The sequence below is a fragment of the Moschus berezovskii genome, chromosome 3 (genome assembly GCF_049115385.1).
Source record: "Moschus berezovskii isolate FMDL1 chromosome 3, NW_MosBer_1.0, whole genome shotgun sequence".
Lineage (NCBI taxonomy): Eukaryota > Metazoa > Chordata > Mammalia > Artiodactyla > Moschidae > Moschus > Moschus berezovskii.
The window spans coordinates 69,951,292-69,966,310 of record NC_142462.1 but is presented as its reverse complement, the minus strand read 5'-3'; the positions used below and the strand labels follow the sequence as shown (position 1 = coordinate 69,966,310).

The 15,019-nt window shown below is 47.1% G+C and overlaps 1 protein-coding gene across 2 annotated transcripts in view; it reads left to right on the top strand.

Moving 5' to 3' along the window:
• Positions 1 to 3,798: 3,798 nt before the first annotated feature.
• The window catches only part of EEPD1 (endonuclease/exonuclease/phosphatase family domain containing 1), a 137,300-nt gene continuing 126,079 nt past the window's right edge, over positions 3,799 to 15,019 (top strand). Inside the window, exons 1-2 of one of the 2 annotated variants that reach the window (XM_055420880.2) lie at positions 3,799 to 4,214; positions 4,684 to 5,732. In XM_055420880.2, coding sequence (XP_055276855.2) covers positions 4,849 to 5,732 — 884 coding nt within the window. In that variant the 5' untranslated portion in view covers positions 3,799 to 4,214; positions 4,684 to 4,848. The remainder of the gene's footprint in view (positions 4,215 to 4,683; positions 5,733 to 15,019) is intronic. The other variant, XM_055420881.2, reaches the window with a different exon arrangement.

Sequence of the window (15,019 nt, the reverse complement as noted above, 5' to 3'; positions counted from 1 at the left end):
CATGTGGAGCCGTGACACTGGCTTTTCTTGCTGGAGAAACAAGACCTGAGGATCACATCTATATGATACACTTTGCTGTGAGGCAACCACTTCAGTATTTATAAGCTTAAAACAATGCATTTATATTCTGTCTCATGACACCTGGCCTTCTGGGTCCCCAATCCTAACTTGGGGATGTTCACGGGTCTCTTCTGTTAGCTCCAGACTCAACTTCTTGGACCCTTGGTCCCCTTCAACTTCCTCCTCTCCACCCTGGGTCACATATCCCTCCTCCCTAAAATTATCCTGTCCTTTCTTTTTTCCCTTTGAGCTCAAAGAGCACTCCTTTTTATTTTGATTTTTTAAAGATTTCCTCCCAGTCTTTGTTGAGGTCTGACTGAAGTACACTAAACTGCACATATTTAAAGAGTACAATTGTTTCAGTTTTGACATACTAATACATACAACCATGAAACCCCAAACATTTCTAGCATCCCCCAAAGTTTCCTTGTGTCCTTTTTTAACACATTAATCCTATCCCCAAGAAACTGCTGATCTGCTTTCTCTGTATATAGATTAGTTTGTATTTTTCCATGGAATCATAAAATATTTAGGTTTTTTTGAGGGTGTGTGTGGCTTTCTTTCAGTATGGTTTTGAGATTCTTCAATATTGTGGGTATTAATAGTTTTTTCTTTATTACTGAGTAGTATTCTACTGTATGGATGATATACCACAATTTGTTTAGCCATTCTCTACTCGTGGATTTAGGTTGTTTCTGGGTTTTTGCTAAATAAGAAAGTTCCTATTAAAATTCATGTACAAGACTGGGTTTATGCTTTCATTTCTCCTTGGTAAATATTTAGGAATGGAATTGTTGGGTTTTTCCCTGGCGGCTCAGACGGTAAAGAATCTGCCTGCAATGCAGGAGACCTAGGCTTAATCCCTGGGTTGGGATGGTCCTCTGGAGAAGGAAATGGCTACCCACTCTAGCATTCTTGCCTGGAGAATCCCATGGGCAGTGGAGCCTAGCAGGCTATAGTCCATGGGGTCTCAAAGAGTCATACATGAGTGACTGATATTTAACTTTTCATGCTAGATGTATGTTGAGCTTTTTAAGAAATTGCCAAACTGATTTACAAAATGGTTGTATCTTCTCACATGGCCACCAGCAATGTATGCGAGTGTCAATTGCTCCACATTCTCACCAACATTTGGTATGGTCAATCATTTAAAATTTAGCCATCCTTTTGTGATTTCTCCTTGTTTCGATGCATGGTAGTTTAGCTACATTTTGGCTTTATTTTCTTTCTTTCCTTTTTAGGACCTTTATTTATGTGCTGTGTCAGGTCTTAGTTGTGGCATGCAGAATCTTTAGTTGTGGCTTGCAGAATCTTTAGTTGTGGCTTGCAAACTCTTAGTTGTGGCAAGTGAACTTTTAATTTCAGCATGTGGGATCTAGTTCCCTAACCAAGGATCAAACCCAGGACCCCTGCATTGGGAGCGTAGGGTCTTAGCTACTGGACCACCAGGCAAGTCCCTGGCTTTCTAAAAGGTGAAAGATACGCTTCTGTTTACAGGGGCTCCAAAATCACTGTGGATGCTGATTGCAGCCATGAAATTAAAAGATGCTTACTTCTTGGAAGGAAAGTTATGACCAACCTAGATAGTATATTAAAAAGCAGAGACATTACTTTGCCAACAAAGGTCCGTCTAGTCAAGGCTGTAGTTTTTCCATTTGTCATGTATGAATGTGAGAGTTGGACTGTGAAGAAAGCTGAGCACCGAAGAATTAATGCTTTTGAACTGTGGTGCTGGAGAAGACTCTTGAGAGTCCCTTGGACTGCAAGAAGATCCAACCAGTCCATTCTAAAGGGGATCAATCCTGGGTGTTCATTGGAAGGACTGATGCTAAAGCTGAAACTCCAATACTTTGGCCACCTCATGCGACGAGTTGACTCACTGGAAAAGACTCTGATGCTGGGAAGGATTGGGGGCGGGAGGAGAAGGGGACGACAGAGAATGAGATGGCTGGATGGCATCACCGACTCGATGGAGGTGAGTTTGAGTGAACTTCGGGAGTTGGTGATGGACAGGGAGGCCTGGCGTGCTGTGATTCATGGGGTCTCAAAGAGTCGGACACGACTGAGTGACTGAACTGAACTGAACTTACCCTCCAAAGTGTTCTAGATTAAACAATAAAAATGTTCCAGCCCAACTAGCAATGTCCCTAGGCTGTCCATCCACAGCCACAAAAGCCCATTAAGGCATTCTGATCAACAAAGATTTCTCCCTCCTCTTAAGATATTTTCTGGTTAAATTTTTTTTTCTTTATCACAACATAATTACAGGAGGAAAGCAGTGGCATAATGTAGCCTAGTGCTAGGGATGAGGAAGCAAGTAGAGGAGATAAAGGGGGTCAGACAAGATCCTGTTGACTTTGGGCTGCATGCAGTCATGAGGAACATAGGTAAGATCTATTCCCTAACTTTCCCCCACAAAAACCAGGAAATGCCCTTTTTTTGTCTAGCTAGTTTGACTTGAATTTCTGTCATCTGCAATTAAGAGTCCCAACCAGTATACAAAGAAAGAAAACAGCGTTTTGCCAAGTCTTGGTTGGCTCACATTTCACATCTGAAGTACCTCTGCCTTCCCTGAGAGTTGGTTTTTGCTGACCTAGCCTGCGGAATTTAAAGCAGAAGCATCGGTCACATTGATTGGGGATTAAACTTCAGAAGTCAATGAACACCCAGGATCAAAGTATTCACCTCACAGTTTGTTTAATTGAATACTCTAGCTCCATGTATCCGCTGTAATACAGCCGACTCTTTAATTTTTAAACTGTCATTTAGTGGCATGATTCAAAAACCCTTCTGAATTTTGGGAAGCCAGCTTCCATTTCCAACTAGCATGTTCTTCCTCCTTAATAACTAGATTTAATTCTTACAGAAAATATCCATATTTACTCAGAGCGCTAAACGCGCAAATGAGCAACGCAGTAAGTGACCTACGCGAACACAGCTCTAACCGGCGGTGCGCGCCCTCTCCTAGTAGCAGAGTTGCTAGGGTTGCGTGTAAGCAGGGTAAAGGTAATACACAAGAGGAAGAAAAGAGGAGGACGAAAGAGAGCGGCGGAAGATAAAAAGTTCCCATTCAGTCCTCGAATGTTCTCAGAAGGCAGGCTAGGCTCCCGACCCGTAGGTGTGCCTCCCACACAGGGAGTGTCTCCGCCCTGTCTCCACGCCCCAAAGACGGACTAAATTTGGGCCGACGGCCCGGTAGCGTTTGCCGCACCCCTAGCTGCAGCCCACCGAAAACCTGTCGGGAGAGTCCCGCCTCGGGCGAGACTAAAAACCCTCTATGCCGTACAGCCAGCCTTTGGTCCCCGGTAGCAACCCAAGCTCAGGGGCAGCGGCCCGGAGAACAGCCTTCGGGTGACCCTCAGCTGCACCGGTGGCGTCGGCCCCGCCTCTTCAGCCTCTAAGCCCCGCCTCCACGCTCCCGGGGCCCGCCCCCTTCCGCCCAGGCCCGGCTTCTGCTTTCGGGGTTCCGTCGCCACCTCTTAGCGCTGGGGCCAGCCATCTCGCAGCATAGCCCCGCCTCTCACACTCTTGGGCCTTGCATTCCACCACCGCGCGTCCTGGCCCCGCCCCCGCGCCCGCGGCCCCGCCTCCTGGACATCAGGGCCCGCCCCGCGCTCTCGGGCTCGAAGCCCTGGTGTCCCGGCTAGAGCTCCGGCCCCGCCCCACGTGCCCTCGGAGTCCGGGGGAGGGGTTGGCGCTCGCGAGGAGGCGTGGCCGTAGTGCGGGAGGAGGCGCGGGCCTGGCTGCCGGGACTTTGGCTTTGACACAGATCGGTGGCTGTGGCTTTGGTGCTGGGCTCTGGACCCGGTTCTTGCGGATCCCGCGTCCGAGTCGGGGGAAGGACTTTTCGTTTGGATGAACGCAACTGCGGCAGCGCCGCCAGTCCTGGTGCAGCCGCAAGACTTGGTGCAGCCGCAGCGGCCGAATTTCACCGCCGCTGCCGCCTCCGCGAAGCCCTGCGGCTCCTGCCGGTTCTGGGAGAGCCACTCAAGAGTTTTCTCCAGCAGAAACAGCTGGGACGCGCGGCCCGAGGTGGCGTGGGAGGGATCCCGCGGCCAGCCGCTGATCAGCACCTGCGCCGGCGCTGTCCCGGGCTGGGCTCAGGCTTCGGAGCCGCAGGTGGAAGGAGGACGTCCCGGCGGAGCAGCTGAGAGGTGGGGCACTAGGAACGGCGCCGAATCTGGTAGAGGATGATAAACCCTTTCTCCGTGCCCGCACTAGTGAGGATGGAATTCCAAAGTTGCTGGTGGTGCTGAGGATCAGGAGCAGGGGGCGTGGGGATGCCCACTCCCTTTTGCCTGAGAGTTTAAATGGGAGCGACTGGAGGCCGGGAGATGGCCCCAGTGCTGGAAGAGTTGAGAGGCAAGGAGGAGAGGTGTAGGCTGGTGGGGATAGGTCTCTTTCCAGGAGAAACTGCTTATAGCGTTTTGTGACACTAACGTGATAAAAATTGGGCTTCACTAGAGGAAAATCCTCATGGGACAGCCCCCTTGTGTGTGTTTTCTGAGGTTCACAGATAGACTTCAGCCCTGGACTCCTGGCTAAGAATCCTAGCTGTAGGTAGGGAGTGCTAATGCAAACTGATTAACTGATTCAATCGATTTGTGTTTATTTGTTTTCCAGGTGGCCAAGTGAAAGGTAGTTTTGGACACTCGGGGCAGGGTTATTTAATGTTTGTCTAGGTAACCATTTCATGCCCTGAATCCTGCACCTTCCCTTCTTCTGTGCCTGTGAGGTCTACTGGGCTTCCTCCCTAGCCAAGAGGCTTCCTGGACTCCTGATCCTGCCATGGGGAGCACCCTGGGCTGCCACCGCTCCATCCCCCGGGACCCCTCGGACCTGTCCCATAGTCGCAAGTTCAGCGCAGCCTGCAACTTCAGCAACATCCTGGTCAACCAGGAGAGACTTAACATCAACACCGCTACGGAGGAGGAGCTGATGACCCTGCCTGGGGTGACGCGCGCGGTGGCACGGAGCATTGTGGAGTATCGCGAGTACATTGGTGGCTTCAAGAAAGTGGAGGACCTGGCACTGGTCAGTGGCGTGGGTGCCACCAAGCTGGAGCAGGTCAAGTTTGAGATCTGCGTGAGCAGCAAGGGCAGCTCGGCGCAGCACTCCCCTAGCTCCCTGCGGAGGGACTTGATGGCAGAGCAGCAGCCTCACCACCTGGCCACCGCCGCTGCCGTGCCCCTCACCCCGCGTGTCAACATCAACACAGCCACCCCGGCTCAGCTCATGAGCGTGCGGGGCCTCACGGAGAAGATGGCCGTCAGCATCGTGGACTACCGCCGTGAGCATGGGCCCTTCCGCAGCGTCGAGGACCTGGTGAGGATGGGCGGGATCAATGCCGCCTTCCTGGACAGGATACGGCACCAGGTGTTTGCTGAGAGGTCCAGACCTCCGTCCACCCACACCAACGGCGGGCTGACCTTCACCGCCAAGCCTCACCCTAGCCCCACCTCGCTAAGCTTGCAGAGTGAAGACCTAGATCTGCCGCCGGGGGGGCCGACGCAGATCATCTCCACGAGGCCCTCAGTGGAGGCCTTTGGAGGCACGAGGGACGGGCGGCCTGTGCTGAGGCTGGCCACCTGGAACTTGCAGGGCTGTTCAGTGGAGAAGGCCAACAACCCCGGGGTGCGAGAGGTGGTGTGCATGACGCTCCTGGAAAACAGGTGAGGATAAGAACCAGCAAGGGCATTGGGTGTGAAGGCAGCTCTTGCAGGGCCTCATCTGTGCATGCAAATGAGTGGATTTGGGGGCCGGGTACGGAGAGGGCAAGATTTTTAAATCAGTGGGCTTGAGGCCACAGCCAATATGATGCAGTGTTCTGAGTGGCTGAGCTCTCCTGCTCCAGAATTTTCTAAATAGAGCTATCTGGACTGAGGTCTGTATCTTGAACATGGTATATCTGAGATTAATTCCTAAATTTGGGGTCATTGGAGACTGTGTTAGTGTTACTGCTTAGGAAAATGTAGACTTCCAAGACTTCATGGGGTTTACACCAGATGAGGCACTCAGAGCCTGGGAACTGTTGCCCTTCTGCATGTGTGAAAGAGCTAGTCAGAGGTTTTTTCCTTGGGAGGCAAAGTCACATTTGTTCTACCAAATATGCTTATTTGTGTCCAGAAAAATCTTTGCAAAGACCAGGTATTTGCAAACATACACGCTATGTAAATATATTTACCAAAATGCTGCAAATGAATCACCCTTCATTCTTTTTCCTTATTTAGCCTGAAGGTGGTTTTTAGGCCCACAGTTACAGCCCCAAATATATGTAAACCTCCCCTGTCTGAGGGCCAGAAAAGGCCAAACTGATTGTATGGTGAACATTGGCCAGATTTCCACATTTGAACCATAGAAGAAGAGAGTTGTATGATGCCTTTTTATCACTGAGTGTTTACCTTATTCACGACGCTATTCTCTGTGGGAACTTCCTTTAACACTCCCTAAAACAAAACAATATTATTGTAGCAGTAACTCCTGCTGTTAGTGAAATAGTACATTATATAACACAATCAACTTTGGGAAGGAAAGAAATATTTCTGACAGTCCCTTCCAGGGCAAAACCCCTCTGATCCTGCTCTGAAGGGAATTGGCCCTGCCACTGTTCCACACCACCCCCTACCCCCTACCCCACGCCCACTCCTGCCTTGAAATGCAGTATGCTTGGGACCATGCACTGGTTTTTTTTTGCACTGGGTTGTTGGTGACATGAAGTGAGTTCTCAGCGGGAAATCACAGTGCATTGTGGCAGAGCATCAGGAAAAATGAGTGAGGAGAAGACCGGGTCAAAGCATTTCCCTGGCACTGTCCCACTGGCGTGCTCCGTCACTGAGCGTTGGGAACTTGCATCACTCAGGGAACGGGACCTGGGGAGCCTGAATGCACTTCCTGCAACTCTACAGCCTCTATTTTGCATCATAACTCACTCCTTTTGCAAAATCATGTAGTACACAGGGGAGAATGGACTCAACCCGGGAGATACTTGTGGGGAATGGCTGGACAATTGTTCTTTTCATCCATGGCCGCATGGCTGTACGTCTGGGCAAGGAGAAGGGAGGCGGGAGGCTGACTGTTTAATTCCTATTATGAGTTTTCTTAAGGCTTAGTTTGGGGGTGGAGGAGGATGAGTCAGGAGCTGAAGTTGCCCCCGTGGGGATGACCGACTGGGTAGCTCTTGCCCACTTACCATGACAGAATTTTCAAGTGTGGTCTCTGGAAACCAGCATCAGCAACTGCTACGGGAACCTTGGGTTTTCTGCAACTTCTGGGTGGTCCTGATACACAGTAACGTTTGCACCCTGTTGTACTGTGTGTTGGCAGTCAGATGTTCCGTGGGCTGCTCTGTGAGCATTTTCCCTGAAGTGTCTTTTCTGACAAGGCCGGTGAGTCCAGGCAGCGCTTTCCAGGTATATTTTCTTTGATGGTTCCGATCATCCTTATAGTTATTCAACCATGTGATGGTCTTTTTGGACAGAGTTTGAAGGGCTTAGGTTCTAGAACAGATGAATGTGAAGGGTGGAAAATGGGAGAGTGAGCAGGAAACAGCCGACTTCAGAGGGGTCGGTGCGGACTGGGGCAACCAGGAGCACCAAGAAAGAGCGGTAACTTGCCCGGTGAGGGATTTGTCCTGGTGTCTCTTCTTTAGATTTCCTAGGGGGTGATGATTTGTTGAAGATAGTTGACTGTTGTCCTTAAGTGAGAGTTCAGGAAGCGCTTACCCTGAAGGGTGAGCTTACCCGGAAGGATGTAGAAGGGAGCATCTGGCAGCCACTTTAAAGGTGACCCGTGTCGCCATCATATTTCTCACACTTGGCCACATCTGTTGTCCTGTGGGTTGGTGTTTCTTTTTGCCTGTTCATGATGTGTTTAGTGTTCTGGGTACTGTGAGCATCTTGTTAGTGTTTGGTAAACCTGATGTAATTGGCTTAGGGCCTGACTCCCTGCACAACTGGAATGGGTCCATTGGTTCAGGGCACTGAAGGATGCCTGGTTGTGACGGAGTGGATCACATGTCCTCAAAACAGCAGTGTACATTCTCCAGGAGCTTGTTCATCCTGATTCACAAAATTATCTCACATTCCAATTGATCCTTTTATTAGCAAGAGGAAAGAAATTTAGTTTGAGCAAGAATGGATGCAGGTACTTTTTGGGGTGCTCTTTATATATATATATATACACACATATACGTATATATAATATATATATATTATAGGAGTTACGTGACTTTTGAATGTGTCTTTGTATTTTCACAGCTTTCTCAGTAACTCTGGGAAGTAGGTAATGCATGCTTTTATTATTGAGTCTCCATCTTTGAGTAAGGAAACTAAAACCAAAAATGTTAAGTGACTTGCCTCTATCCCACAGCTTATTAGTATGTCAGCTGGGACTAGGACCCAGAACCTTCTGACTTTAGACCTGTACTCTTTGCAAGTGCGCTGTTTTATAAGCGCTTTACTTTTATCCTGCCTCTTGTTCAGACATTCCACACTCTGCCTAACCAGGGGCATTTGCCAAATTGTGTACTAGTCCTATTTTCGTACATTAAATTCATTGTAAAGAAAAAAAACCCAGCTCCACCTCTTTATGTGTTAAATTGGTGAAATTCCTTAACGTCTCGAAGTCTCAGTTTTTCCATATGATAAATGTAGCTAATGTAAAACACACACATACACATAGAGAAACACAAACCCTTGGGCACTTTTTTTTGGAAAGGGGATAGCTGGCTCTTGTTTTCCTCTCTGTGGGTTTGTGTGTGTTTTCTTAGACTAAAACATGCCCGGCTGAGACTCTAACAGGATGGAGTCTTTTCTGGCCTTGGGATGCTGCTGTCTTGATGGACAAGTGTGTATGAGCTACAAGAAATCATGTTTTGCACATGCAGCCTGAGATAGAGCAGAAAGCTCAATAATCACACGATTACCAGGAACCTTCAAGGATGTCATGCTGTGGCACAGAACTGACGGGTTTCATCAGATTCCTTTGCCGAGTGTCAATCTTAGGCAATGTTTTTCCTTGTTTTCAGGATTTATGGAGCAAGTCTAAAAGAAGAATGCTTCTGCTAAATACTCTTGCAAAATTTGATGGTAGCCCACGTATGGAATGAAGATTGTTTATTTTTTTTTCTCTTCCAGTTTTATTGAGCTATTGTTAACATATAGCACTGTAGAAGTTTAAATTATACAACATAATGGTTTGACTTACAGATGTCATGCAATGATGACCACAATAAGTTTAGTGAAAATCTGTCATCTCATATAGGTACAAAATCAAAGAAATAGAAAAAAATACATTTTTCCTTGTGATGAGAGCTCTTAGGATTTACTCTCCTAACAACTTTCGTGGATTACATGCAGAAGTGCTAATTATGTTAATCCTTTGTACATTGTCTCCCTAGTACTTCTTCATCTTTTAACTGGAAATTTCTACCTTTTGATTCCCTTCATCCAACTTCCCCTCCCTCTGTGCCTCACCTCTTGTAACCACAAATCTGATCTCTCTTCCTAGGAGTTTGTTTGCTTTTTGAAGTGAACTTGACCTATAGCGCTGTTAGTTCCTGATGTACCACATAATGATTCAATATTTCTATACATTTCAAAATGTTCACCATGAAAAGTCTAGTTATGATCTGTACAAAGATACTATATAATTATTGATTGTATTCTCCATACTGAACACTGTACTTGTGACTCACTTCTTTTGTAATTTGAAGTTTCTACCTGTTAATCTCTTTCACTTATTTCTCTTTTCCCCTGCTTCCCCTCTGGCAACTGTTTGTTCTCTGTATTCATGACTCTGTGTTTAGCTGTGTTTGTTAATTTGCTTTGTTTTCTAAATTCCACATATAGTAGTAGTAGTTTAGTCGCTAAGTCGTGTCCTATTCTTGCGACCCCATGGGCAGTAGCCTGCCAGGCTCCTCTGTCCTTGGGATTCTCCAGGCAGGAATACTGGAGTGAGTTGCCATTTCCTTCTCCAGGGAAATTCCACATATAGTGTTTGTCTTTTTCTGTCTGACTTATTTCACTTAGCATAATATCCTCCAAGTCCACACATGTTGTTGCAGATGGCAAAATTTCGCCCTTTTCATGGTTGAGTAATGTTCCATCATGTGTGTGTCTATATACAACATCTTTATCCATTCATTTATCAGTGGGAACTTAGGTTGCTTCCATATCTTGGTTATTGTAAACATTGCTGCAGTGAACATACAGGTGCATATGTCTTTTTCTTTGGATCTGTACCCTGCAGTGGAATTGCTGGATGACATAATAGTTCTAGTTTTAGTTTTTTTGAGGAACTTACACACTGTTTTCCATAGTGGCTATGCCAATTTACATTCCCACCAATGGTGCACGAGTGTTCCTTGTTCTTCACATCCTTGTCAGCATTTGTTATTTGTGGTCTTCTTGATGATAGCCATTCTGACAGGTGTAAGGAAATATCTCACTGTGATTTTAACTTGCATCTCCCGATAATTAGTGATTTTGAGAAGGTTGTTTGAATTTTACTTTTTGTTTTTTGCTGATGAATTGTTCGATTTTGAACAGTCCTTTTGGTTTCTAAAAGCATAAGCACTGTAGGAGCTGACAGATAATCTCCCGAAGAAATAAGGAGTTTAGCATCCCCCCTGCACATTTTCCCATGGTCTCCATCAGAAGGGAATGTGAGTGTCAAAGTCTTGAGCCTTTTAATGGTCTGAATCTGTTTTCTTGCCTCATGTTTGTTTGTGGTATCAAAGCACAAGGTGAATTAGTGCATGAGAGCACACACTCCTTGTGAAAAAAGGGATTTTAGTTTATCAGACTTGATTGATAGGCTCAGTATAGACACAGCCCATCTTGTTGTTTGATTCATTCATGGGAAAACGTGTATTGAATGGCTGCTATGTATATGTATATGCTAAATCTGGGAGTCAGACTGGCCCTGTTTTTAAACCAAGTTAAGCAAATGTGAATCAGCTTTTATTGCTTAGCCTCAGAACATTTGGAAAAATCCATACATTTTATCAAAAGTCACTGAGTCGGACTGATACCGGGCTGAATTTTTAATAAGAGTAATGGGCTCATCCTGAGGGACTGAAAGTTGGTGGATGCAGCCAGACATACCATCTGGGGGCAAAGTGCCCAGCAGTTGCCTTAAAGTAGAAATTGTGAAATCTATTTTGACAGCTGTGGAAACGGAGGCTCAGAGAGATTAAATAGCATCCGTGTGGTCTTCAGAAACGAAGATGTTGGAATCAGGTTTTGAAGGCAGGCATGTTTGATTTCAGAGCAGGGAACGGAGGTATCGCTTCCCAGATTCCACGGCCTTGACTGACCCTCACCCACCTGCTCTTTCCTCCCTCTCTTGGGCCTCAGGCTGGCCAGGCATCAGAACTTGACCTAGACTCTCAGGCCGCTGGAGACCTCTGCTCCCTTCCTGGTTTTGTTCCTCTGAAGGACAGGGCTTTGGGCCAGAGGTGGAGCACTCCAGAGGGTGCCAGGTCCCCCGCCTTGCACTGGGACCCTCAAATGTGAGTCTGCGACCTTGGCTCCATTCCAAGGCTGAGTTCCAGTTTTCTGAGCCAGGGAGCTCTGGGTTTCCAGACAGAAAGGTGGTCAGTAGTAAGACTGCTGAGGATTAATGAGAGAAGAGGGTGTGAATGAAGGGAAGGCTTGGGGTGGGCAGACACAGGACTTATTTCAAAGGGACAGCTCTTCGTTTTGTCATTCCAGAAAGCGGGGCCCGTTGGGATCTGATTTGTAGTGGGGGAGGGGGTGTATGTTGAAAGTATTGATTCTTCCAGAAGATATTCATTCCTTTATCATTTATTCACTCAACAGAAATTTTTTGAGCTCTTACTAAGTACTCTGGTAATAAAGTGTAGAATAAGACAAAGCCAGTGCTCTTATGGAGTTTCCATTTTAGGCAGGAAGACAGACAAGTCAGTACACAGATAAATACCTACAGATAGTGGTGAAAGCTGAGGGTGATGGAGGCTTGCTGAGTAGATGGGGGTCAAGGAAGCCTCATCTGAGGAGCTAAGAAACCAGGCATGGAAAAAGTTGGAGGAAAGAGTGCATCACTAGAGGAGCCAGCAGGTGCAAAGGCCCTGAGAGAGCTTGCTTCAGAGAGCTGGAGTTCTGAGAGTGGAAGGTGGCTACCGTTGCAGGGGGAGGCAGGGCCAGGTGGGTGGGGCCGCAGAGGATTAGAAGCAGAAGTTGATGAATTAGCTGTTATCAGATTGTTCTGTCTGCTGGGGTGTCTCCTGGAGTCCTAGGAGTTGACTCTCTCTGCTCTGCTAAGTCGCTTCAGTCGTGTCCGAATCTGTGCGACCCCATAGACGGCAGCCCACCAGGCTCCCCCGTCCCTGGGATTCTCCAGGCAAGAACACTGGAGTGGGTTGCCATTTCCTTTTCCAAGGCATGAAAGTGAAAAGTGAAAGTGAGGTCGCTTAGTCGTGTCCGACTTGAGTGACCCCATGGACTGCAGCCTACCAGGCTCCTCCATCCATGGGATTTTCTAGGCAAGAGTACTGGAGTGGCTTGCCATTGCCTTCTCCAAGGAGTTGACTAAGTGGGGCTATTATAGAAGAAAGGCTGAAAAGAATGGTGACAGGGCAGCAGAAGTGGGTAGCGATAAGAGGATCTTTTAGAGACAAAAACTGGAGAGACTCGCCTGTGTTTCGGATGTTGTGGAGGTTAGCTGGGTAGATTCCTAGAAGACAGGCTCAGGAGGCATTTAAGAAGTCTGGAGGCTGACTCACATGCCTCTCCGTTATGTCGGCATCATGCAGCTTGGTGACCTTACCCCTCCGTCTGCTGTTGCCTCACCCTGGGCAAGTGTGGGATCTTGGTCCACAGTGGATGGAGAAAGAGGCCATGAGGTCCTCTGTGTAGACGTGGTGCTGGATTGCACCCTGTGGGCCAAGAAAGAGCCTGGGGACAGTGACAGAGACATCAGTGGATTATTGGACAAGGATCTTACACAAAGGGTCCTGGAGCAACATGAGAGCAATCTTTGGTACTTAGGGGAGAAGGAGGCTACCATTATAAGGAGGAATTGAGGTCAGGTGGGCTCATCAGTTACCAGGGGCTAATTAAGTCCCATAATTAAGAGGATTGGGTAGACATGTGAGTGAAACAGATTGGTTGAGCTGGGATATACGGAGCAAGAGAACAGCTATATTAAATGGCCTAACCATTTGTGCTGTGCTGTGCTCAGTTGTGTCCAACTCTTTGGAACCCCATGGACTGTAGCCCGTGAGGCTCCTCTGTTCATGGAATTTTCTAGGCAAGAATACTGGAATGGGTTGCTATTTCCTCCTCCCGGAGGATCTTCTTGAACCAGGGATTGAACCCACGTCCCTCGTGTCTCCTGCATTGGCAGGCGGATTCTTTATCATTGTACCACCTGGGAAACCCCAAAAGACATTTACAGAAGTTAAATTCAATGTGGATTGAATTTAAGTGCACTTACCTGGTGAGGTCAGAGGCACAAGGTGACATCAGGGAGCTCACAGTCTCGCAAGGAGACACATTCCCAGGTACTTACCGGGTCCACATCTGTTTAGAAGAAAGGTCCCTGTCTGCCTGGCTCTGGAGGTGGATGGAGAACTCAGCATAGGAACGGACGTGGGGGCAGGATCAAGGTGGTTTGAAAGGAATCAGTCTGGAGGGGAGGCCAGGGTCTGAGCAGCAGGAGTGGTGGCCATCAGGGTGAAGGTGAATATCAGCAGTTCCCCATGCAGCCATCAGGTGAGGAGTAGGAAGGCAGTCAGTTCCCAACATGCAGGGGTCTCAGGTTGGCCCACTGCCCAGGCTCAAGGTGTGAATCGTTCAGACAAGGAGCCCCATGGTAGAGATATGTGTTGTTTTTATTTCAAAATTACCCAATCTTACAAAAGATTTTATCCCAGAGTTCTTAACAATCTCTGCCAGTAACAAAATCATGCATTTCACTGATATTTGACGTGTTCCTCATGGACACCCTGGTCTTTGCATTGTCATGTACAGCTGAGTGGAAATTCCACACTTGTGACTTTTTTCAAAACATCCAGGATATTATGCAGAAATGCCCTGCTCTGCTTGCAGGCTTGTAGTTCTCAACAGAGGTTTAGGAACCTAGAAACTTGCCTACCCTATTCCTAATGACTGTACACAGGCCTCATCTGGACAGCAGTTCTTATTGTAATGTTTTGATTGACAAGTGCCAAACAACTGGACTCCAGTGGATAGGAACCCTGGGGAGATGTGCCCAGAGTAAGCAGTTCATTATTAAGAAGTCTTGACTCCTTCTACTAAACTATTGGGGAAAGAAACCCTGAGTTTTCTTTACTGAGTATAGCTCTCTACCTCTGATGCTTTGTTGTTTGTTTCCAACAAATCCTTGTTTCTAGCGAGTTCTATTTTGATTCAGCCATTACCTGATTAAGCTGTTAAGCTGGGCCTTCACTTACTTTATCTAGAGGCTGCTGTAAACTCCTGAAATGCGATGCCACAGCCACGAGAATGTTGTTACATGGCCACATTGAAGGTTATGTGTGTTTGGGGTGTGGTTTTATTGTGTTGCAGGGATCTGAATCCTATTTGCTCACCCAAAAGCTAGAGAATGAAATCAGTACTTGGTCTTTCTCAACTAATGCTGAAATCGTGGTGTCTTTTAAAGTGGGAGATGTTAGATAAAATTGCTGTTTTTAAAAATCCTGATCCAATTATCTATTACAAAAAAAAATTCTCTGGAATGTGTTTTTATTAAGCAAATTGAGTCTGACTTAAATATTTCTGCATTCTCTCTTTTCTTAAATGAGGAAAAAGTAAAAGTTTTAGTGGCCTCTCAGTACCAGTGATTAGGCTTCCCAGGTGGCTCAGTGGTAAAAAAAAAAATTCACCTGCAGGAGATCTAGGAGACCCAGGTTCGATCCCTGAGCTGGGAGGATCCCCTGGAGGAGGCAATGGCAACACACTCCAGTACACTTGCT